Source organism: Lissotriton helveticus, chromosome 6 (genome assembly GCF_964261635.1).
Source record: "Lissotriton helveticus chromosome 6, aLisHel1.1, whole genome shotgun sequence".
NCBI classification, from domain to species: Eukaryota; Metazoa; Chordata; class Amphibia; order Caudata; family Salamandridae; genus Lissotriton; species Lissotriton helveticus.
Window position 1 is genome coordinate 1,791,629,129 of NC_136067.1, and position 20,181 is coordinate 1,791,649,309.

The window sequence follows — 20,181 nt, forward strand, 5'->3', positions numbered from 1 at the left end:
GAGAGGGCCTGGGATTCACTGACAGATCCGCAGTGCCTCAGAATCAGATGAAATATACTTGGGTTCAAATAAATTCCATGATGACTACAGAAGCAGTGGAGCAGCTGAGGGAGATAAACAAAATGTCTGTAGTTTTAGGGGTTATAGAGCAAGAACGGCCACAACCCCAAAAGTATAAGGTACTGCAGAGCTTGTGCCTATCATTGCAATTTACATCAAGTCAAGCAAAGGAAATAATTCTTGCACTTGTGACAGGCCACAGCGAGCATTAAAACTGCTTCTGTGAGACATTTCCTGGCATAAAATTAAAAGGTGAAAAAGCAAAACAAAATTATGATTGAATCTGAATCAATTATGCAGATTTTTCACTAGGTTCGCAGAATATTACCGAAGTTATGTAAATCACGGTCGTGTGCATGCCCAATCAAAACCAATAGAAGGAGAGCCGGGTGGCAGACAGACCTCGAAGGTGACAGTTCAGATTGCCGTCTCCAAAAATGCTGCACGCTGATAGTCTCTAATAATGACAGATGCAAATTAATTCAAGTACGAACATAAAAAGTATGGTCTGCAAGGTCCAAATGTTTGCTCAAATATTTAACATACGGTCTGTAAATTCAGTCTGCTGTCTATTGAGGGCGTTTCCGTTGACTCACAGCGCCAAGAAAAACACAGTGTGGCCCTTGTGCAGGTTACCGAACTACAGATGAACTGGGCAAAAGACATATGTGCCTCAGGAAGAATACCGAGGCCAACGGAACTCACAAGAATGGGAGCTTCTGACTCGAAGCATTGCTACTAGCTAAGAGACAGAGAGTGATGATTTGAATGGCCAAGGAATCCCAAGGAAAATATAGTGGCCTTGGGGCATTTACCAATATGCGCTGCAAAGCCTTACTTTAAAGGAACAATCAGTTTTGCAATCAACTGATATATACACAGACTGTAAAAGGAAACACTCTGACAACAGCTTAGATGATCACCAGGATTGCTGCCCAGTCTGGTTCTGGTACACAGCTCCTGCTGCTCAGAAGCTCTCTGTGAATGATGGGAGCATGGGCGAGGACATGCAGCTGTCAGAGGGGATATCTGAAAGCATGACATGCCCTCGGTATGAGAAGGGCACATCTGAAGCTCTAGCGGATACCACTGATGACTCTTTGGATACTTCACAAGATCCCCTGTGTATTTTTCGAGGCCTTTAGAGATTGCTTTGGCCTTTGGAGAGAGTCTTGTCTTCGTCTGTCACATGCCTTCTGACAGTGATGAGTTTTTGGATACTGAAGCAGTAGCCTCAATACTCCACATTCATTATAAGTTTTTTAGTCGCTGTTTCGGTTTTCTTATTGATGTGTGACACTTTGTCACACTTGAAGTTGGTTCACAAGGTCAGCGCTGTGATGGGCCGCGGGTAGCGATCAATTGGGTTTGCAGAAATTACAGCAAGTTTTATTGCAGAGTCTTGTTTTTGTCTGTCAAATGCCTTCTGACAGTGATGGGTTTTGGATGCATGCCGGGGCTGTAGCCTTCTGACAGTGATAAGCTTTGGATGCTGAGTCGCGGTATCGGTTTCACAAGGTCAGCGCTTCGATGGACCTTTGTTTCCTTTGGGCGGTATTTCTCGCCCGATGCAATTTGACACCTGAGTACAGAGAATGGAAGTGATAATGGGTGAAAGGGAGGGTGCTCAGCGGAACAGAATGAAGTCATGCTACCAGCATGAATTTCTAGTACTAGCCACCACTGTGACTGATCACCCAGACAGCACTAATCTTCTGCATGAGTATAGCGTAATACCTTAATAGTTGAACTGTGTGACTAAAAAGCAACATATTAATGTGTTTGTAATACCCTTCATTTCTCCCCCTCAATCCAAAGTCGAAGAGAGTTCACAGTCAGCAAACGCTTAGTGACATGTTTTACAGAGTTCCTAATAGCAATAGCCTGGAAGACCAGCAGCCTGAGAAGGCGTTCTGCCCAGAGAGCAAGTCACCTCCCATCTCAAAAAGCTCTCTAAAATGTACACATGAAAATATAGAGAAAAAACGTGGGAGTGAATATGAACTTCAGGATAGCCCTGAGAGGAGCAGGAGGGCTGTGACAAATCTGTCAACACTGCATGAAGAAGCATGTTCCCCTTAATGGTTGAGGTACCAGAGGAAGGAAAGGTGGAGATCCAGTCAGTTCATGGCAAGACTCCTCTGGAGTTTGAGATAAGAGCATGAAAAAGTTGGTCCCCATGAAAAACCCAAATCCTGTCGGGTAGAAAGGCTTCTAGGTACAAGTAGAACGTTGTGTACTTCCCTTGGAGAGCCAGAGGTTCCACATATTGGCAGAACATGACCACAAGGAGAGTGTGGCAAAAAGCCAGAAAACCAGCAAAATCTGCACTTCCCACACCTCACTTCATGAATTCTAAGAAGAGCTTAGTGCTCTGGGTCAAGGGAGATTATGAAGCTCATGGAAGAAGTCAGATTGCAGCCACCATCAATGACCATTTGAAAGAAAGCCCACTGTAAGTCACTGGCCTAAGACAGCCCTATACCAATCAGTGACTAAGAATGCCATTATGGGGCAGGCAACTGTGGTCTATAGCATGGTACAGCCAACCAAAAACGTCACCACCAAAGCAAACAGCCTCTGTCAACTGAACAAGTTTGAATGTAACAATAGTGAAGGTTCTCCCGCAGAGACCGCACCAACGGGATGGGAGTAGGAATAGCCATCATCCACAAGTCCACCCTCCAGGTCCACACCCTCGCAAACGACCCCCTCATTTCCGCCGACCACCTTCAGTTCCGGATCCACACCGACCCCAACACCACCCTCAGAGGAACACTCATCTACAGACCCCCCCAGACCCCGAGCCCTCTTCAGCGGCTCCGTCGCCGAACACCTTCACTTCCGGATCCACACTGACCTCAACATCACCCTCAGAGGAACACTCCTCTACAGACCCCCTGGACTCCGAGCCCTCTTCAGCGACTCAGTCGCTGACCTCGCCAGCACCCACGCACTCGCCTCCACGGACTACATCCTCCTCGGGGACCTGAACTTCCACCTCGAGAACAACAACGACGCCAACTCCACTGCCCTGATCGAGAACCTCGCCAACCTCGGCCTCCGACAACTCGTCACCGAACCCACCCATGCCACCGGCCACACGCTCGACCCCGCCTTCTCCACAAGCACCCACGTCGCCTTCAACCATACCACCGAACTCCACTGGACTGACCACCGATGCATCCATTTCACCTTCAAGAAACCAACCACGCACCACAACACCCAACAGCTGCCTCGCCACTGCTGGAGCAAAGTCACCGAAGACCAGCTGATCACCACCCTCGCCCAGAACCCACCCACTGACATAGACGCCGCCACCCGAAATCTCAGACAGTGGATCGACGACTGCGCCAACATCCTCGCCCCGATCAAGAAACCCTCCATCAACCACCCCAGCAAGAAAGCCACCTGGTTTACCGAAGAACTCCAGATCTCCAAACGAACATGCCGGAAGCTGGAAAAGAAATGGCTCTACGACCACGCACCAGACAGCCGCGCAGCCCACAAGATCGTCCTTCAAAGCCAGACTGGACAACAGCACACACGACAGCAAAGAACTTTTCAACATAGTGAAGGAACTCTCCAACCCCAGCGCCAACACCAACGACATCCCGCCCTCGCAAGATCTGTGCGACTCACTGGCCACCTTCTTCCAGTGCAAGATCACCGACATCCACGACAGCTTCAACCCCTCATCCGCCCCGACCACAACAAACCACACCCCGAACGTCACCTGCACCAACCAGCTGACCTTCTGGTCCCACGTCAACGATGAAGAGACACGCAAGATCATGAACTCCATCCGCTCAGGATCCCCGTCAGACCCCTGCCCACACCACGTTTTCAACAAAGCTGACGCAATCATCGCACCCCAATTGTGGAAGATCATCATCTCCTTCGACACAGCAACATACCCGGAAAGCTGGAAGCACGCCGAAACTAACGCCCTCCTCAAGAAACCCAAGGCAGAACCCAAAGACCTCAAGAACTTCCGGCCCATCTCCCTGCTCCCCTTCCCGGCGAAGGTCATCGAGAAAATTGCCACCATGCAGCTGACCCGCCACCTTGAGGACAACAACATCCTAGACCCATCACAGTCTGGATTCAGACGCAACCACACCACCGAAACTGCCCTCATCGCTGCCACAGACGACACCAGGCGCCAGCTAGACAACGGCGAAACTTCAGCCCTCATCCTCCTGGACCTGTCAGCCGCCTTCGACACGGTCTGCCACTGCACACTAAGAACACGCCTCCAAGAAGCCGGCATCCAGAAGAAGGTCCTGGACTGGACCACGTCCCTCCTCCCCGGCAGAACCCAGATAGTCCGCCTCCCGCCCTTCCGATCCAAAGCACCGACATTATCTGCGGCGTACCCCAGAGCTCATCCCTCAGCCCGACCCTGTTCAATGTCTACATGGTCCCCCTCGCACAAGTGGCCCGCCAGCATGACTTGAACATCATCTTCTACGCTGACGACACCCAGCTCATCCTCTCCCTCACCAGGGACCCACACACTGCCAAAACCAACCTCCACGAGGGAATGAGGGCCGTTGCTGAGTGGATGAGGAGCAGCCGCCTGAAACTGACCTCGGACATGACGGAGGTCCTTATCCTAGGTCCCACCTCCACTGCGTGGGACGAGTCCTGGTGGCTGACCACACTGGGAGCAGCTCCAACAGCCACGGTCCACGCACGCAACCTAGGATTCATCCTCGACTCCTCCCTCTCCATTTCGAAGCAGGTCAACGCCATCTCCTCCTCCTGCTGCTACAAAACCCTCCGCATGCTTCGCCAGATCTACAAGTGGATCCCAACCGAAACAAGAAGAACAGTGACCCAAGCCCTCGTCAGCAGCAGGCTGGACTACAGCAACGCACTCTATGCAGGAATCCCCGCCAAACACCTGCGACGACTACAACGCATCCAGAACGCCTCAGCCCAACTGATCCTCAACGTCCCCCAGCCCAGCCACATCACCTCCCACCTAAGAGACCTGCACTGGCTTCCAGTCAACAAGAGGATCACCTTCAAACTCCTCACCCACGCACACAAATCACTCCACAACACCGGTCCAGCCTACCTGAACGACAGATTCAACTTCTACACTCCCACACGCCAGCTCCGCTCCGCCAGCCTCGCCCTTACCGCCGTCCCGCACATCCAGCGAACAACCTCCGGTGGCAGATCCTTCTTCTTCCTCGCTGCCAAGACCTGCAACACCCTCCCCACCCACCTACGGCAGACCCAAGCCCTGCTCACCTTCAGAAGGCTCCTCAAGACCTGGCTCTTTGAGCAGTAGCAGCATCCCCCCACCCCCTCTCAGCGCCTTGAGACCCTCAGGGGCAAGTAGCACGCTTTACAAGTTCTCTGATTGATTGATTGATTGAAGGTTAGGTTGTTAGAGTCACATGCTGGTACTAAAGGACTAAGACCTATCTGCCTAACAAAGATAGGTAGAATTGTATTACTACCTATGTTCATGCACCCTGAAGTCGAGAGCCTCTGAAGTCTTGCTCAGCAGACATCAATACCACCTTGGAGAGAATCTATTAAAAACTTGCAGAAAAACTGGAATCCTGGAAAAGATACATGGATTGGTGTCACAGGGTGGAACAATCTATTTACCACAGCAGGGGCTGCCCACACAAATGGGAAAAGATATGGGGTACATGGGCAAAGTACAGAGGCCAATGGTCAGTGTTATAAAGAGTGTAAAAGACTCCTGAATAAACTATGAGGTGGGTGGTTATTCGGATTGTACTGGTCGCAGCAGTAGACCAGTGGCAACGATATATTGTGCAATTTATGGTACTTGTAAATGTCAATCCACCAAATGTACGCTTTTATATGATGTTGATCTGAAGCATGTTTGATGTGTTTGATAAAAAGATTATTTTTTTTAAACACAAAACTAGCAGAAAAATGTGGTCAATTGGGGGTGGTTTAAGATATTCGGTAGCCTGAGTGAGATCAAGAGTAAGGACAAGGCATATAAAATACACCAGAATTTGAAAACATTCCTTTAATTTTCTTTGCATAATATGAGAACTTCTGGATGAGGCTGGATATTACATTTTTACACTGAGGTTTTGGACAAAGCTCAGAATACCACTTTGCTATTGATACACTGTACACTGGAACCATCAAACTTTAAAAGAAAAACATTTTTATATGTAAATAACTATATTGCCAGCTTACAAAAAATCACCATACAGAAGCATGAAGACCCAAATGTGCTGAAGGAGATAATGTTCATCTACTGATCAAATGCAATGAAATGCAACTATATTAGAAGGTTGTAAGGCAATATTGTAAACTAAGTCTTGCTACAGACTTTGAGGGGAGTCCCTATTTTATTATGTTAGAATTTATACAGGAAGACAATTAGCACAGATATAAGCGCAGAATGCTAATATTTGATTCTGTTTGCTGGGTTATGAATAGCAAAGGTTTTGTCAGAAGACTTATTTCTAAACAGGTCAGTAATCAACAGAGTTTAAAAACTTAGAACTAAAAAACAAAATTCCAATTTTTCTGGTATAGCATTTAATCTTGCATAGTGTGAAAGCCCGACTTTGATAAACAGGTTGGACTGTACTAATTCCAAACATGAAAAAATAGACATTTGGTGCAATGAGCTCTGTATAATCTTTGGAATTTAAAATTCTAAACTCAATACTATACCGCAGCTGGAAAGATTTTATCATAGGCTTTCTTCCATAATTCCAATGGTGTTCTTGCATACAGCTGTCCAATATCACTGTCAGAAACTGGAGGTGATCCTAAAAATTTGATTTGTCATTATAGATAGACAATATTACAAAAAAATGGCAAAACGAAAACAACCAAGTGAAACTGAAAATAACAATGCTACACATACATTGTGAGGAAATGTTTTAGTTCCAACTTGTAGAGAAAATCATTGACCATCATTTCAAAATAATAGGCAAACACTAAACTAAGAAAGTAGAGAAAAGGCACAAAATCCCAGTTCTCAATTATGGGTATTCTCTCATACTTCATATATTGTAGAATATCGCCTGCCATGTGCAGGATCCCAGAACACATTTTCATGAAATATAAATGTTTTATCATTGAAAATAATATTAACAAGAAATATGCCAGTAGGACTCAACATATGCAAAAGTACAATTGACTGGAACTGAACACAATCTGCCACTTTACGAACTCTGGAAGCTGCCCTATTCATCATGCATAACTTGGAGAAAATCAGGGAGTTTGTTTTTTGAACTCAGCAAGGGTCCCAGAATGGATCGAATTTCTCCCTGAATGAAAAACAGTCTGTCTTGGTTTTTTTTTGTTTTGGACGTTAAACACCATTGTCGGCTTTTTATTACAGTGAGAGAACGTTTTCTTGATTTTACAAGTGTTCTACTTATCTGAGCTCCCATTCATTTTAACAGCTGTGTTTGACAGATGTCCTTTCTGTGATTTAAACATTTGAAGAAGGATGACAATGGCTTGTGTCATTTGCCGTCAATATTCTCACACCATTAAAGTTTGCAATATATGTCGTAAGATGGTGTTCTAAAGACTGAGTGACACAGGGAAAATTTGTCTAACAGTCAAGCAGGGACACGATGGACAGCACTCACAGCACACTACTTCATGATCCTTTTCATCAGGCAACTAAGGGGCATCTTCCTCCTTCTCTACACAGTAAGGACGAGGGCATACTTCCCAAGAAGATCAACACTGAACCTTTGCTGTTGCCACCATTAGTGATCAAATTGAAGACCATATTTCACCCCTCTATATCAAGAGCTTCAGAATACTCTGGAAAGAAAGGCATGTGCACATAATCATTTGCACAAAATGCTAATGATCGAGAGATCCTCAGAGAGTCACTCCAAGAGATACACACTAACCTCAGCAGATGCCAAGGGTGGGAACCAGAGACTCGGGGCTAAGGGGCAAGCCAGCCTCCATTCTACTATGAATCCACAAAACAAGACTGCCACTAGATCGTGTTCCTAAAGGTATCTACAGAGTTAGGGGGAGATGCGTTGCCAATGGGGGCATCTCATAAAAAGTTACGGACTTGCCTCACACACCACCCGGTGTCATGCTTCATCATCGGCTGTCCTCGCCCTCTAAAAACTTGGGTTTGATAGAGGGCGGGCATTCACCTGGAGACAGGGATGCACTTCTAAATCTAATTGATGGCTGTGGGGGAAGTGAAAAGTGTATTAAAAACCATTACCCTTGCCCATGTTCTAAGTTTATTCAGGGATCAAAGGTATGGTAGTTAAAAGAAGTGGTCGGTGATATGGGACATTATTCTCCCTTCACCATGTTATAAAGGGTCGACATGTTTCTGCTAAAGTGTCCCCAAAGGGTACGCAGCATTCTTCAGGACCAAAAGGGAGGTTATTACCTAGAGGTCCACTTCCCGGCACATAGTGTCAGAAAAATGGACCTGCTACTAATGTGTGAAGGGGCTGTGAATTACAAGTACCCCTCTACGTGTAGTAACCTAATGAGTGACTCTGTAGAAAAAGGAAACAAAAAAGAAAAGAAGCATACACACCAAAGTGTGAGTATGAATACAACAAGTACACTGTACCATCCATGCAGCGCCATACCTATTGCGCATGTGGTTCGGTCTATATGAGATATGTGACATGTACACGTGTATCCTTGCAAACCAAAGAAAAGACTGTTTTTTTACCGTATCCTATAATCTAGCCTACTTGCTCCATGGGAGGGCAGAGGTGGAAGGAACTACTGAGACTTTCTGAAAACAAGAAGGATAAACACAATCATGTGTGGTAAAGATTCCAACATCACAATTTAAAATGTGTTAGTTTGTTAAAAAGGACTCACAAAGTAGAACTACAAATACTGTGGCCTCCCAGCAGAGTGAAGCACCCATACACACATAGGGTACATACAGCATCATGCATACTCTTACTGTTTATCTTCAGAGCTTCCAGCAGCTTTCCCTTAGGCGTCCTCTCGGTCTCCACGTCGATGGAAACTGATGGGAAGGCTGGGGTTATATATACTGAGCTCAATTGGTTAATTAGTTCAGGAAATGAGCGGTAATTGGAGAGCACAGGTGTGTTTCCTGTGTCCTCCTAGAAGGTATCTGGCTGCCTGGGGAGGGCGTATCCTGATGGCTGCGTTTTCATTGGTCTGTGTGCAAAAGAGATAATGAGTGGTGACTGGAGAGCACAGGTGTGTTTCCTGTGTCCTCCTAGAAGGTGCCTGGCTGCCTGGGGGAGGGTGTATCCTGATGGCTGCGTTTTCATTGGTCTGTGTGCAAAAGAGGGGTAAAGGCTCTGTTCCGCGCATGCACAGTCTGTTTTATGCTTGGCCGAAACTTCTCCGTCTTTTAAAGGAGTTCAGAAGTTTGGGAAACACACTGACCTTATCTGCTGGTGCGGGCCAAAGTACATTTAGTACAGTTATTGTGCTTGCAATCGCTCGGAAATATATGGGACATCAGCTCGCTCGCTCGCGAAAAGTGTGGTAGCTTTGCGCATGCTCGCTGATGTGTGCGGGGATTGGTAGGCTGACAGGATTTTAGCGCAGGCGCACTGTGTGAAAACTGGCAGACTTGGCCTATCACACTCTAAAACTGAGCGTGGAAGCGCTCGGATTCAACAAATTAATTAAAACATTTTTAGATGGAGGAAAAAAAACTCTAGGTATTAGTGAAGTTATGACAAAGTATCATATATGTTTGAGCACCCAAGTAATTAGCTACGTTTGACGGATTATAATACCGTGTTGTACATTGTGGTATTACGCGATGAGGAGTTTAGTGTGGACAGTTCAAAATGTCCCATTAATTCATGGTATTCTTAGGGGCCCAGCTCGGTTTTGAGGGGTTTTGTGTAAGTATGTGTCTTCCTTTCAAAATTGGGCAGGTATAAGGGGTATATGGGCAACTTAGCACTCCTGGATATGATGTTATGCTGTTCAGGTAGCCATTTGCAGCCAAGGGATCTCGTCGTTCAGGCCCTTCACCCAGCTGCAACGTCTGTACACCCACCGTTGTTCTCGGAGGTGTAACTGTCTGGCGCTGTCGGTCCTCTGTTTGTTCATAACCTCCAGTACAACCCATTTAAGGTCCTTCTCATGGTGACCTATGTCAGTAAAATGTGTTGTGAGCATTGTGTTTGTCTTCCTGCACCGTATTGTGCTGCGGTGTTCACTCACACGCACCTTCACTTTCCTCTTGGTCATGCCGACATATTGTAAGTTGCAAAGGCATGTCAGTAGATACACCACGCACTCCGTGTTGCAGTTGCTGAAGTTTTTTAATTTCCAGGGGTGGCCCGTGCCAATATCGACTTCCTTCGTGGTAGTGGTCAGCACACTCAATTCCCACATGGGTAGTGACCCACTGGTTTAGGTTGACTCCACAGGGTCATTTGACTTTCAGTAGGTTCTTGATTAACTTTAGAGTGAACCAAGTTGTCCCTAAGGTTCCTGCTACGTTTGTATGCGAAAAGGGGGGCTCCCACTTCCGACTTCCGCTATTAAAGATTGACCATTTTTTCCGGATGATGTTTTGGATTTTGTTAGACACAGGAGTGTATGTTGTCACACACACGATGCGGTCACTCTGTTCTTTTGGTGTTGTTTCAAGGAGTGCATCCCTGCCGTTATTCCTTGCCCTCTTTTTTGCTCTTCTGACCATTTTCTTGGGGTAATGTCTCTCAATGAGTTTATTCTCCAGTTGTTCCGCCTGTACTTGGAAGGTGGCGAGCTGAGAACAATTCCTTTGAATTCGAAGGAATTGTCCCACAGGTAGTTTTTCTCGAAGAGACCTCGGATGGTAGCTCTCGAACAGGAGGAGGCTGTTCCTGTCTGTTGGTTTAAAATGGACTTTGGTGGAGAGCCTTTCTGTTGATAGGGTGATGTCGAGATCCAGAAAAACCGCATGGTTCTTATCAATGGTATGTGTAAAACAGAGGTGGGGGACTTTGCTGTTGACCCATTCCACAAATTGTGTTGCATCCTCCTCACTCCCCTTCCAGACCACGAGAATGTCATCTATGTATCGTTTCCAGGTCTTAATCTGAGGCATGAAGGGGTCGGAGGGGTTGAAGATGTAATCTTCCTCAAATTGATGAACATAGGCGTGCCATGCTCGGCGCAAAAGTGCTGCCGATGGATGTACCCCTTACTTGATGGTATAAAGTGTTCTCAAACTGAAAGAAGTTTTCTGTAAGCGCTAGTTCAGCGCACTCCATACTGAAGTGGATGGAAGTAATGTGTGCCCTATCGTGTTCTTGTAGGATAGGTTCCACTACCTCCTAGGTGCGTCTTTGAGGGATGCTCGTGTAGAGCACTTCGATGTCCATAGTTATGAACATGTCTGTGTTGATGTTTGTTTCCATGTCTCTGAGGTGACACAGTACGTCTTTAGTATCTCTCAGGTATGACTGTGATCTTTGTACAATTGGTTTCAAGAACCAGTCGCAGAACTGAGAGAGGGGTTACAATGCCGATCCTATCCCCGAAACTATCTGTCTCCCTGGTGGTGGTATTCTGTTTTTATGAATTTTGGGGAGTGTGTAGAATCTGGGTGTCCTTGGGTCTGTATTCACCAGGAAATCAGCCTCATGTTTGGTTATCCAGTCAAGGGTCTCTGCTTCGGTGACCATTGTTTTAATCTTGTTCATGATCCGTGGAGTCGGGTCCACTCGGTGTATCTCGTAGCTCGGGCATCTGCCCAGAGGTGTAAGCATTCCTCTTTGTACATGGTGTAGTCCATCAGGACTATGGCACCCACCTTGTCCGCTGACTTGATGACCAGCTCACGGTTGTTCTTCAATTGGTCAAGGGCTGTTGAGGAAAATTGAATTTTGCCTTGCCACGTGTGCCTACGTGTTCCCCATCCTATGTTATATGTGCATAATTAATATGCATATATCCCCCTATGATCGAATAAAGACGCAATTATAGTTGTGTCCAACGTTAGTATGCCAGTTTCCAGTCCTCGTGAAAGCAACGAGTATTAGGCCCATGTTGCCAACGTTTTACATTATGCACGTTAATTCATCGAACTGTCCCCGTTTCTAGGCCTCAAAGGGCCTGAACACCAGATTCAAGCTCCAGTCTCCTGAAACCACTCCGAAGGAGCGATGCAGCCCCTCCCGCATCCCTGACCTTTCGCTTACTTCTTGCCGCGCAGCGCGGTGCCCGGCCTGGCTCTGCCAGCCTGTCTGCCAAGAATATGTTATGCCTACAGTTATCAGTTCAGCTCTCCGTCTTTACATTCCTAAGCTAACGAACCGCATAAACATCTTCAGCTATAGTCTAGTCTTCCTGTCTCCATGCAAGAGAATTACTGAATTAGTATCCATAGAAGATTCATAGCACACGCAATACATGAAGAATATATCCATGCACCAGCCTTATTGTCAAGTAGCCTTTGCTCTGATGACTTTTAGATTCTATCAACATGTACTCCAAACACCAGATACCAGATATGCTATAGGCACATGTCGTCCTGACATCTTAGACTTTAGTCTCCTCTTCTAGTGCAGAAGTCAGAGCCCCCAGCTCTCCCTAGTTACACGTCATGGCCCGTTTGCGCGCACCAGTAGGTTAAAGGTTCCAGCTGCCCAGGTAGCCCCCTCCATGTATCCACCCATTTATGACACTTCTGTGACGTTTACATCACATGTTTACGTGCACGCCCTGTGCACGCCTTCTTTGTACGCCCATGTGTTCTTATCTTACGTTTGTCACTTGTTACGCCTACTGTATGTAATGCAATTGTAATGTTTTACTATATATATCATGTACTATTAATGAGACGTGGCAGCTGCCATTCCATGCCATTCTATTACAGGCTGTTCCGATCCTGTCCCTTCCCTTGTGCCTGATTAAAGCCTGTTCAACTCAGATACCCCGGATCCTGCCTCTTATTTTATTGAGCTATCTGTTTTATTTAATGCATAGAAAAATAGTACCGGTAATTAATTATTTATTTACCACATAATGGCGCCCGAATAGGGACGAGCCCTTTCCCCACGCGCCGGCGATGTATCGCAGGCCCCCTGACCCTTCTACAGCCGTGACGGAACCTCTACTGCGCACCGGCAGATATTTCTGCTCAAGTCTCCCTCAGGCCCACGGAGGAGACGGAGACTGCGGTCCGGCATCCAGACGAGGCGGTTAGGACTGCGGTTCGTCCCGACCAGAGCCCAAGCCGAGAGAGCAAGGTCCGAGGTATCCAGAGGCCCACCTGTTTCTGAAGCCCGAAGTTCGAAGCGCATGCGTAGTAACCAGACGTCGTAGCAGTCCAGTCCAGTCCGAGGCCTTCAAGTTTTGCTTCCCGGTGAGTACCGTTGCTGGGGGAGTATCTAGACGGGGTCATTAGTTTGTCTCCGGTCCGATGGGTTTGGGTACACAGATCCAGTCTGACGTGTCCATCTAGGTGGATACGGTATGACGTGTCTCTTTATGAGACCGGTATGTTCTGTACTGTTTTAGCAGTGCATCCAGTAATTCTAGTAAGTCCGTTTTTCTCGAGAAATTCAAGTGTTATGTTTTCAGTGTATCAGGTAGTATTCTGTTCGAACTGTTATTAATGTACTTCTATGTCGTGGTATGAGTGATTTGTTTGCCATTTCATTACTGTGATTATTGTGTATTGTGTTTAGTTCAAGTACGATTCAGACATGCCTCTGTTTTCGAAGTTACGTCAGATAAAAACCAGAAAAGGGTTACTCGAAGAATCAGTTCCTGTCCCTCCTAGGGACAGTCCTGGACATTTTATGTATCACAAGCATGGCTTAGATGCCATATTATATCTAGACTTATGGGTGGATTATACAAAGAATCTTGAAGAGAAATATAGATGGCCTGTATCAGGTACATGGGATGCCGAGTGCATCATGCGAGTAGAAGAAGCATTATGGAAAAAGAAAGCCAGACAATCCCAGAAAGATGCCATAGAATTATGGCGCAAAGAATCTCACAGAAGAACCGAAAAAGAATTCAGAAAAGCAGAATTAAGTAGAGAATCCTCAGAAAAAGCACAAGAAAGGGAATTACTAGAAGAAGGTGAACGAGTTAGAGCAGAACAGTCAGACAGACAGAGAAATGCCCTTATTAAAGGTATGTACCCTCTTCTTGCCGAGGGCTTGCCGAAGGCAACCCCGGAAGTATCCTGTAATTTACCGCCACCATTGGTCCCGACTAAGCTACGTCATAAACCGACTGCAGCTGAAATTTTTCCTTTCGTCCTATTTGGACGATACAGTCCCAGAATATGCAAATTCTATTCTGCCTGCTCACCCTCAGCACCCTGTTAATAATGAAATTCCTGTTCCTCCAGCCACTGGTCCCGGGGACCCCGTTAATGTGCCAGTACCCCCGGACCAGCCCACAGTACGTGTGCCCGTTCTGCCAGTCACTTTACCAGCACGTACAGTATTAACAGACGATTCTAGTTCAGGAAGAGCGGGGGGAGGTGCTCCTACCACCCCGCCTCAAGTAAAACGACTGACGCTGAGAGACGCAGCGTTACAGCACACGCCAAAAGTGACTACGTACGCAGACCTCAAGCGACACCTTACTGACTGCATATATGATTCAGTTCCAGGCGAAGATCACATGATATTATATTCAGTACGTTTAAGGCGAGTTGCCAACTTTTTGGCCACCCTGCCCGAGATGAAGGAACATCTAGACAGAATATATCATTTTATCCGTACTGGGGAGAACCCAGGAAGTATTCACAAAGCTATGGCACACAGGAAAGCCGAGATTCAAAATATGATTTTACAATTCTTGATTAACTGTTTAATAAGAGAACAAGATTATCCTGATAAAGACAAAGACGAGATGAAAGCCCTGACTAGGTGGAGTGACAACATAGCCGAGGGAAAACACAAGACACAAGGTAGTATAGAAAGTATGTACAGGAAAATTCGTAAGGAAATTATAAGTATACACCAGAAGGAGGAAGCAAAAAGAGCAACCGAGAAAGAGAATGACTCTTCAAGTGAAGAGGTAGACAGCGAGAATCCCAGCAGAATAGCGTATGTAGGTAGAACTAGATTTTCTAACAGACATTCACGTCCAGATTACAAGAAAGTTTTTCCTCCTCCCGTACCAGAACAGTGTTCTCTTGAACAAGTATTCCAGGCTACCGATAAGGTTCTGAAACTACGAATAGGTTACCATGAACTTAGTACCATGCATGAACAAGAACTAGCCCGATCAGCAGTCCGATGGGTTAGTGACTCTGCCACGTTTCCAGACGAAGTAGTGGCCCAAATGTTTCTGAAACTGCCCCCAGGCGAGCAGCGACTGGTGGGTATGTATATGATCCAGCACCTCATTACACTGTATGAGGATCAGCATTCTGATCCAGGTCCTTTACATAATGTATTGAACGAATTACTCCTAGACAGATGGAAAGGTCTAGGTACCGATTTAATTAACGTCATTCTAGAACAGCGCCACAAATACAGAACGTTCCTGAATCCACATTTTGTTCCTGTTCCACCCCCAGTAAGAAAATCATTCTACATAGATAGACAGAATCCGTTGCGAGAAGTACATCCAGTTAAAGGAACGGGGGGTGAGCTCGAACGAGTATTTGTTTACACCCCTATCACGAAAATAGAACTACTAGAAATGAAAAAGTTAATACCCTGTCACGATAAAGATCCAGCAGGGTTCCACCGTGAATTAAAGGACATGCTCCGTATGGGAGAATACACGTATCCCGATATCATTAAAATGTTAAAGGTCCTGTTGCCTGCGGGCATATATGAAAAACTCAAAGAAAAAGAATGGGAGGTGGGAGAGAAAAAGATTGATTGGACCGCATTAGAGACTGAAGACAACACACGAGTTCCAGGTACCGGTCTTGGGGAAAAAGCTAAAGCATTGCCCGAGTTGCTAATACAGGTCTTGCCAAGATTACTAGCCACGAAAAAGGAAGACTGGGATGCCATCTCAGCCTGTAAACAGAAACAAGATGAAGACACTAGTGATTTCTATTCTAGATTTGAGAAATGTTTCATTATAAATAGTGGTCTGAAAACAAGTAGTGAGTCGTATCCACATCTTTTTGTTACCAAACTAGTTGAGAATTCTTTACCGCAAGTTAAAAATCGAGTACTGAAAGTCGAAAGTACCTGGCAAGCTAATACTCCGTCCCAAATGCTACAGATGCTACAGTATCACCAGAACAGAATCAGGGAAGAGCAGGAACATGAAAGGAGACGTATGAAAGACACGAAAATGAAAGTACTGGTTGCACAGTCTGTTCAACAAGACAGTCAGAAGAGGGGTCCGAATCAAACTAGTCATTCTACAGCTCCCGTTAAAGGGACCTGCAATTACTGTAAACAGCCAGGTCATTACATAAACGAATGTGCAGTTCTGAAACATAACATAGCTACAGGTAAGACGAAAGAGAGACCACGTCCCCCTAGACAAGAACATGTGCCGCAAAATGCCCAGCCACCGCAGAACGCACAACAGACAGTTACAGTACCGCAGCCTATAGCTGCCACACAACACGTAACACAGCAGATGTATCAGTACGCACAGTCAGATTATCCAGAATATCAGCAGTATTCATGAAACAGCCTAGCGAGGGAGGTTGGCTTGCCTCTCATCGAGGTTCCTGTAGATCAAGAGGGTCCCTATGTACACAGTCAAGTATTAGGGAAAGACAGAAAGTTTCTGATTGATACAGGGGCAAGTAGGACTACCATCAGTCATGACGAGGTTCCAGGGGCTCCACTCTCAGGCTCTAGAAATGTTTCCCTTGGATTTTCAGGAAAGCCTATTGTTAATGAAATATCGAAACCAGTTTCCCTAGAAGTTGGTCCATTGTCCCGAACTACAGACTTGTTACTTACGAAATCATGTCCAGAAAATTTACTAGGTATTAGGACCCTGAAAGAATTAGGAGCAGTTATATGCTGTTCCCCAGAAGGAGTGAGATTGTTTTTACGTGATTTTAAAGGTCATTATGTATTGCGTGATTTTGATCCAAGACTACTGAATGTACCACAGCATTTATGGGCGCAAGGTCCAATTGATGTAGGTTGTATGCACATTACACCCTATCGTGTCACTCTGAAGCAAGGTGTTGTATTACCACGAATCCGACAGTACAAATTGCCACCTGAGGCTGTAGCAGCCTTATCCAAAAATTATTGACGAGCTCATTGCTCAAGGAGTGGTTGTAGAAACTGACTCCAATGTATGTAATTCTCCTATCATTCCGATTCTTAAAAGTACTGATCCAAATGCACCTCCAGTTTATCGATTAGTGATTGACCTTCGAGAACTTAATAAATGTATCATACCCCAGTACCCAGTGGTTCCAGATATCTCTTCCCTATTGACTGCCATTGATTCCGAAGCTACGTTCTTTACTGTTATTGATCTCAAGAACGCATTCTTTAGTGTCCCCATTCATCCAGACAGCCAATTCCTTTTCGGTTTCTGTTTAAATGGAAGAAGCTATAAATTCACACGAGCTCCTCAAGGTTTCACAGAAAGTCCTAGCATTTACAGTCAAGCGCTTAAAAGACACCAAGACAGTATTCACATGCCAACTGACACTGCCCTGCTTCAGTATGTCGATGATCTATTAATTACAGCCCGTACAGAACGTGACTGCGAACGTGCGTCACTTACAGTCCTGTATTTTCTGGCCGAGATGGGGCACAAGGTGTCCCCTTCCAAATTGCAATTTTGTGTCCAGCAAGTGGTCTACCTAGGACACTTACTGTCCAAGAGGGGTAGACAGTTGACACCAGACCGTATCCAGTTAATAGTACATCTTCCACAGCCCAAGACTCAGAAGGAGGTACGAGCTTTTATCGGCCTCACTTCTTACTGCAGACAATGGATTCCTCAGTACGCATATCTAGCCAAGCCACTGATACAGTTAACGACACAGGAGGCAGCCACATCGACTGTCCTCCCTTGGACCCAAGAACATACACTTGTTTTCAATGAGTTAAAGAAAGCTTTATGCCAAGCACCTGTGTTAGCGACACCAAACTACAGTAAGCCTTTTACACTTTTTGTCACTGAACGTGATGGTACTGCATTATCTGTCCTCACACAAGATCAAGCAGGACAACACAAGCCCTGTGCTTATTTTCTAGCACATTAGATCCAGTAGCCCAGGCTCTGCCTGCGTGCCTCAAGTCAGTTGCAGCCACAGCCCTAGATATCAGACAAAGTGATTCCATAGTGTTAGGACACTCCCTGACAGTACAAGTTCCACACTCCGTGGAAGTTCTTTTAAACCGAACACAGACTCAGCACTTGACAATTGCACGTTTAACAGGTTATGAACTGACACTGTTTCAGCCACACATAGAAATCAGACGCTGCAACATTTTAAATCCTGCTACACTGTTACCCTCGATTACATTGAATCCTGCCACACATGACTGTGTGGAAGTTGTTAACACCATGACAAAGCCAAGACAAGACTTGACAGATATTGCATTATCTGACCCCGACCTGACACTTTATGTGGATGGTTCATGTATGAGGACAAGTACAGGAGAGTTAGTAGCCGCGTATGCAGTGACTACTGAAACTGAAGTTATAGAAACACATCGTATTGACACCCTGTCTGCTCAAGCAGCAGAGCTCATCGCTCTGACCCAAGCCTGTATACGAGCCAAGAACCTGAAAGTAAACATATACACAGATTCACGTTATGCATTCGGAGTCGTACACGACTTTGGAGTACTCTGGCAAGAGAGAGGTTTCATGACTTCTCATGGAACCAAGATTCAGCATGGTCCCCTAATTCAAGCTCTGTTAGAAGCAATACATTTACCGAAAACTATTGCTATCATGAAGTGCAAAGCACATACGAAAGCTACTGACACCATTTCCCAAGGTAACGATCTAGCAGATCGAACAGCCAAGCTTACAGCTCAGACTCCAGACATTCCAGTTAACACGACACAGACAGATATTCCAGATCAGACGACTTGTATGACAGTTAAAGACCCTACACAAGATGTAATAGACATACAGTCACATGCTACTGCCGACGAAATCAAGAAATGGTCTGAACAAGGAGGGATCCAGACAGATCAGGGATGGCTGACGAAGGGAAAAGCCACATGGTTCCTCCCCGACTCTATGGTTCAAGTCATTATTAACACTGCACATAGTCCAGCCCATTTAGGAGAGAAAGCTATGATAGACAGCATCCAGAACATTTGGTTTAACAAGCATTTACGAGCAGCAGCCAAGCAGAAAGTGCGTACCTGCATGATCTGTTGTCAGTTCAATCCAGGTAAAGGTGTTCCGGTGGAACAAGGTGGATTCCATCCTCCTGACCACCCTTTTGAAGTTCTCCAGATGGATTATATTCAGATGGATCGATGTCGAGGTTTCAAGTATGTCCTCGTAGTTGTATGCGCTTTGTCCAGATGGACAGAAGCATATCCAGTCCCAGATTACACTGCCGCGACCACTGCCAGGCAGTTGGTTCGTGAGTATTTCCCGCGCTATGGATTACCGAGGGTCGTGTATTCAGACAACGGCCAGCCATTCTCCTCCGAACTCATGAAACAAGTATCCCTTCTGTTAGGGTACCAGTGGAAGTTCCACTGTGTACGACATCCCGAAGCAGCTGGTCTCGTTGAGAGACATAATCAGACCCTGAAAATCCGCATTGCAAAGGTATGCGCAGAGAAAGGTGTAGATTGGATGGTAGCACTGCCAGTCGCCCTTTTTTACATGAGAATGGTCGCTCACTCCCGTTCAGGTCTGTCCCCTTACGAGGTAGTTTTCGGTCGTCCCCCGAACATGTGGAGTACACCAATGCCACGTAAAATAACTGATGTTGACAGTAATATGCTGACAGATTACCTGGCTTCCTTGATGTCTGCACTACTCTCTTGTCGTTCACAGGTCGCCGCTGCTTTTCCAGACAACACTCAAGTGAAACCGCACGAGGTCATACCAGGCGACCTCGTTCTGATTAGAAATTTTGATCGTTCAAGTCCGCTGGAGCCCCGTTGGAAAGAACCAAAGCTCGTTCTGATGACAACAAGGACTGCGATCAAGGTGGAGGGCCGCAAAGGCTGGTTGCATTCCAGTCACGTTAAACGATTC

At 46.0% G+C, this 20,181-nt stretch overlaps 1 protein-coding gene across 1 annotated transcript in view; it reads right to left on the minus strand.

The window, feature by feature from the left end:
• The window catches only part of DYNC2LI1 (dynein cytoplasmic 2 light intermediate chain 1), a 352,340-nt gene that overhangs the window by 68,814 nt on the left and 263,345 nt on the right, over positions 1–20,181 (minus strand). Inside the window, exon 11 of the mRNA XM_078647108.1 lies at positions 6,751–6,848. Coding sequence (XP_078503234.1) covers positions 6,751–6,848 — 98 coding nt within the window. The remainder of the gene's footprint in view (positions 1–6,750; positions 6,849–20,181) is intronic.